The sequence below is a fragment of the Suillus subaureus genome, assembly GCF_016647635.1.
Source record: "Suillus subaureus strain MN1 chromosome Unknown BJ212scaffold_326, whole genome shotgun sequence".
NCBI lineage: Eukaryota > Fungi > Basidiomycota > Agaricomycetes > Boletales > Suillaceae > Suillus > Suillus subaureus.
The window spans coordinates 1-5,209 of NW_024538882.1; the positions used below are offsets into that span (position 1 = coordinate 1).

General features: G+C 49.9%; 1 protein-coding gene across 1 annotated transcript; it reads left to right on the forward strand.

The window, feature by feature from the left end:
- Positions 1–2,688: 2,688 nt before the first annotated feature.
- Positions 2,689–3,097, forward strand: BJ212DRAFT_1204505 (uncharacterized protein; the record flags this gene model as incomplete). The annotated part of the gene is made up of 2 exons (XM_041329134.1): positions 2,689–2,796; positions 2,849–3,097. Coding segments are annotated over 2 exons (357 nt in total), but the record flags the coding sequence as incomplete, so codon positions are not given.
- Between the last annotated feature and the right edge of the window lie 2,112 nt (positions 3,098–5,209).

Below are 5,209 nucleotides of genomic sequence, written 5' to 3' on the forward strand. Positions count from 1 at the left end.
GTGGAGCAGATAGAGACGAAATGGCGCGATGTAAAGGATGGAAAGATAGCATGGAAATAAGACAGGATGTTCAAGTTGCGCTGGTCGACGGCGTTAAAATGCGTATTTGTTAAATTCGGCGAAATTGCTTCAAGGGTATACTGGGACGCCTTGCTCGGGCGACTGGTTGTAAAGAGTATCAAGCTGGCGGAGCAGTTGGCCACCTTTCTCTTCTGGACCGATGATCTCAATACGTGAGTAGGCTCGGCAATTCCTCGATCTTGGCATTCAGGTCAGCACCGAGACCCTTGGTCCACCCCATTGTATTGATCACTAGGGGAGTAACGTCGGTTACCCGCGTGTCAATCGACTCGTCATCGGGCATGGAAGTTTGAACCTCGAGCTTGTACGTTTCGAGGAGCGCTTCAACGGCCGCAAGATAGTGTGCCGGACTGCACCGCGGTGAAGTTGCTCCAACGTAGTGGGCTCGGTATGGAAGATTAGGATGCGTAAAAGGCGGACCTAAGATGCAAAGATATTTCAAGGGCTCTACTAGGTCGATATAGTGATTACTCACCAAATACCGGGTTGTCGATGACGTTTAGGGCAACCAAGCCTCCAGGTGTAAATTCGGATTGCCCCACATCGCATTCGAGATATGCAAACGCTGAAATCTATAAAGCACGTCAGCAGTATTATCTGATGAACTCCAAACATACCTCGCCAGAAGCTGTTCAGAGCGTCCGAGCAAACGTGCTCTTTCCAGACTTTTTCGGGCCCTTGACAACATACACCGAGAGGGGTATGGGATCTGCTGAAGATGGTGGTGTCTCTGCGGCGCTCAGGGCAAAACTCCATGATTCTGGTAGTACGAACGGCAGCAGTACGTCCCTGGTGCTGTGCGTCACCTGTATGACAGAATAAATGATACTCCGCATACGTTCAAGAACAGCACACGTACCAAGCTCACGCCAGGCCGTATAACCTCTGCCGAGCTCCGCTGCCAACGCGAAGGTTCAAAAACTCCATCGAAGACGCGACATACACGTCCGAGACCTTCCACGCCTGTATCGAGCGATTGAATCGCTACTACAGCTCCGCCGTGATTATGTCTGATGCGAGGAGGAAGGGAATATATGCTCAAATCGGCATGTACGTCCGACGAGGCGCATCGTAATACGGGAATCGGAGCAGAACGAGGGACGAATACATGGTGAGCTATTTTTGAGGCAGACAACGTTACGCCGAGTATGGAAACAGACCCCTTCAAAACAGTAAGAGCGTATATCCCTAGAAGCGCGAGTGTTTCCTCCCGGTCGATGGAAAGCACCGAAGTCTCGTTTTGCAAGCCCAAGGCACTGGCTTCATCGGCAGAGAGCTCGTAAACGTTGAAATCCCGAGTGGGCCTGAACGTGGACAATTGGGAAGACTCGGATCTCGAAGGCTGGAGGTATAACGGTAATTCAATGGAAACAAGTGGATTTTGTGTTTCCTCAGCTTCCGAGTCGTCAGATGAATCCAAAGCCAGCTTCGCTTGAACATCTGGCTCTGAATCTGAGCTCGACCCCAACATGATTACATCCTCTCCTCCCTCACCCATGTTCTTCGACTCGAAATACCGAGCGGTAGCTGGCACTCGCCCTGGAAGAATTTTTGCTTTCTTGCTATTCCGTGATGACTTTCCATTGACAGAACTAGATTTGCGTTTCGAGGGAGGATTTGGACGTTTTGGCTCGGAATTGGAATCCGGTGATGGTGTTGAAAACGTTGGCAGTGGTGAGGGCTGCTTAGAGCTGGAAGGCTGAGATGACTCTAGGGCGGCTTGTGCTGCCCTTCGTACTGCGATTGCACTGAGCATTGTAATGCTTTCAACAAAAACTCTGCGCAAACAACCCCATGCCCTAATCCGGCAAAGCGCCAATTCTTGGCGCAGGCTTCAATCTTCTCGAAACTCAGACACTTTCGAAGGGTGCTTGCACGATATGTATATGCCGAGTGTGTGACAGATGGGCGGCTGCGGGTATGGAACGGGTTTACTCATGTAAACCAAGGTTCGACTTTCAACTTATCCTTATCTTGGCGCCTCGCCTCGAGTCCCCGCTCAGCGCGGTGGTAGATATCAATCTCATATTGATCCCTCTCAAATCTAGACGCGGGTCAATTCAAACTTCTATCGCCTTCTGCAAGCGCTCACAATTGGTGGTAAACCTGTTTCGTTGGTGTCTAATCACTGAAGAGCCTTCCCGCACGGCTCTTGTCACCAACTTCAATCGAAGGGCGACATGTTTCGAGATAGTGCTGGGAGGTCTGCGTGCCCTAGCCTATGCGATCGGTAGGTTCATGGTTTCATCTCATATCTTATCATGTACCCACGATGAAGTCCAGGTAAGTTCGTGCCTTGAATCTTCAGAATTCTACTATATCATGATATGCAAGTTAGTGCGCTTGTCGTGCGTTCATTTACTATAAATCGGTTTGGATTCAGCGCTCGATTCCTCAGCTCGAACCATTTCCCTTCTCGAACGGTTTCATCCTTAGGCCTTGCCAATGGAGCCAACCCCACGCCGAACCGATCCCAAGTGAGTACTGTTTCATTGCTACGTCACACTGGACCTGAGAATTAACTGCCATCATTCAAGTTCTGAAATCAGCCTTCTCGAGCAGATTCTTGAGGTCCTCCGGAACCCCACAAATGCCAAGGAGACAGCAAAGGATGCGCTTTCTAAATTTTGGGCAGCATACAAAATTGTGTCTGACGAGTACGATAACGACATGTTAGAGAGGTGCAATGAAAATATGCAGATAGTCCTGATCTTCGTACGTGAAACATGTCGTTATTTCAACAGCATCTAACACGAGTAACCGGCAGGCTGGTCTATTTGCCACTGTCAATACCGCCTTCATCATTGCAATGCAGCCAAATCCTATTGACACCACCAACGCTCTGTTGGTACAGCTTGTCCAGAACACATCGGATGGTCGTTCCGTTACTCAGCCAACGATCCTTCCACGATCTACAGGTTTCTCTTCTTCCAAATTCTGGATGCAGGCGCTTGCATATGCGAGCCTTGGATTTAATCTTCTCGCTGCCTATGGCGCTGTCATGGGAAAGCAATGGCTGGGTCACTATAAGACAAACCGTTTCGGTCATGGGTCTCTCCAAGACCGATGTCAGCGGAGGCACCGCAAGTTTCAGGAACTAAAGACGTGGCGGTTCGAAAATGTGTTGCAGTCATTCCCGGTTCTTCTACAGATCTCCCTGCTTCTATTTGGTCTGTCTCTTGGAGCCATGCTGTGGACGCAACAACGATTCATCTCCATCATTGTTATCGCGATGACTACTTTCGGTGGCCTTTGCCATGCCTTCATCATCACGGTGTCGTTGATATGTCCCGACAGTCCATTTCAGACCCCCGTCTCCTTGGTCATCCACGCTGTCTTTGGTCGTTTTCGTGCACGTGCGTCTCAGCATCAAGATAAAGATCCTGTCAAATCAGCCATGACATGGATCTTGCAGACCTCGGGAAGCCCTGATGTTGTTAGGTCGGTGGTCGAACTGATACCTACGATGTCGGGGTTGCCAGACGTGGATCTCGTGTCATTGTGCACAGATATTCGAGACATGTTCAAAGCATGTTTTGATCAGCATGGCATTCCGATATTACACGACAGCGCACTGGCATATGGGAAAGCGTTGATCTACTTCTCTTCCAATCATGATGGTGTGAGGCGTATACTCCACACAACCACATGGAAGTGGAATCTCTGGGAACGGTGGCGTGCCCTGTATCTACCTCAGACACTGGAGCAATGTAGAATTGCCTACCGCCGAATGGGCAATACCAATGATCCACATTTAAAGTTATCCTTCCAAGCAGACACCCATGTTGCTCTGCGTATGACTGTGGCTGCTGGTATAGACGATTTCGCCCATCCCAATGACAACACGTTGATTTGGAATGGTCGATTCCGATTGAAATCCAATTCGCCGGAATTTGATTGGTTGTTGGACTGCGCAGAGCACTTCCATAAAATTGTTGACATTGACGCAGCTGGGGACGCTCTGCTCTTGTTCAGTTGCATGCAGACAGAACCATCACGCCTTGTTGAGGACCGTATCGCTTCATTTTGAATGACGATCAGTCACCTAGACTTCGCTATATCGCACTTCGTGCCGCCTGCCAAATAACCACCTGGCGAGAACTCTTCGACAAGTTCACTGATAAACTTCTTTGTCATCCGAGTCATTCCTTCTCTCATGCTGTTCTGAAGGCCATTTGTCCCATGGTCCCAAATGAACGCGACAAAGACGAATTTTATATCACCAATGCAATCAACCTGCTCAACTTCACCGAATGGCCCGAAGATAGTGATCTAGCGATCTCTCCCCTGCCCAAAATCCAGCGTCTTGTATACTTCGTTTTACCTGCGCCCAAGGTTGACGATCTCGCAATGTATACTCATTACTGCCGTGCCCTAATTCGTCACATGGGCAGAGATCAACCTGTTCAGTTCCGCTATTATGCCTCACGTATTGTCTGTAACGCCCGACAAGACCTTGTAAAGTTCATCACTGCTGCCGGAGCTGACGAGTCCTTACGAGACTCCGAGATCTGCCCAGCCCTCATCACCACACTTTTTACTTGCGGCAATGATTTGTTTGCCTTTATTCGCCAAGGTTATTGCGTCCCCTATTTCCGTCTCGTCTTCACTCTTGCACAGAACCCCGACTGGCACCCTCACCTGATCCGGGATGGCTATATCGAAAAGTGGATTACAAACACATTCACTTCCAGTCATCTCGCTCAATGCCCTAGCACTCGCTCTCTCATTCGTTCTAGCTCTTACTCTCCTACTCGTTCTCATTCTCGCTCCTGCTCTCCCATTTGTATTATCCCTTCCCCTCCCACTCGTTCTCGTTCCAGCTCCCGCTCTCCCATTCGTATTATTCCGTCCCCTCCCACTCGTTCTCGTTCCAGCTCCCGCTCTCCCATTCGTATTATTCCGTCCCCTCCCACTCGTTCTCGTTCCAGCTCCCGCTCTCCCATTCGTATCATCCCTTCCCCTCCCACTCGTTCTCGTTCCAGCTCCCGCTCTCCCATTCGTATTATTCCGTCCCCTCCCACTCGTTCTCGTTCCAGCTCCCGCTCTCCCATTCGTATTATTCCGTCCCCTCCCACTCGTTCTCGTTCCAGCTCCCGCTCTCCCATTCGTATCATCCCTTCCCCTC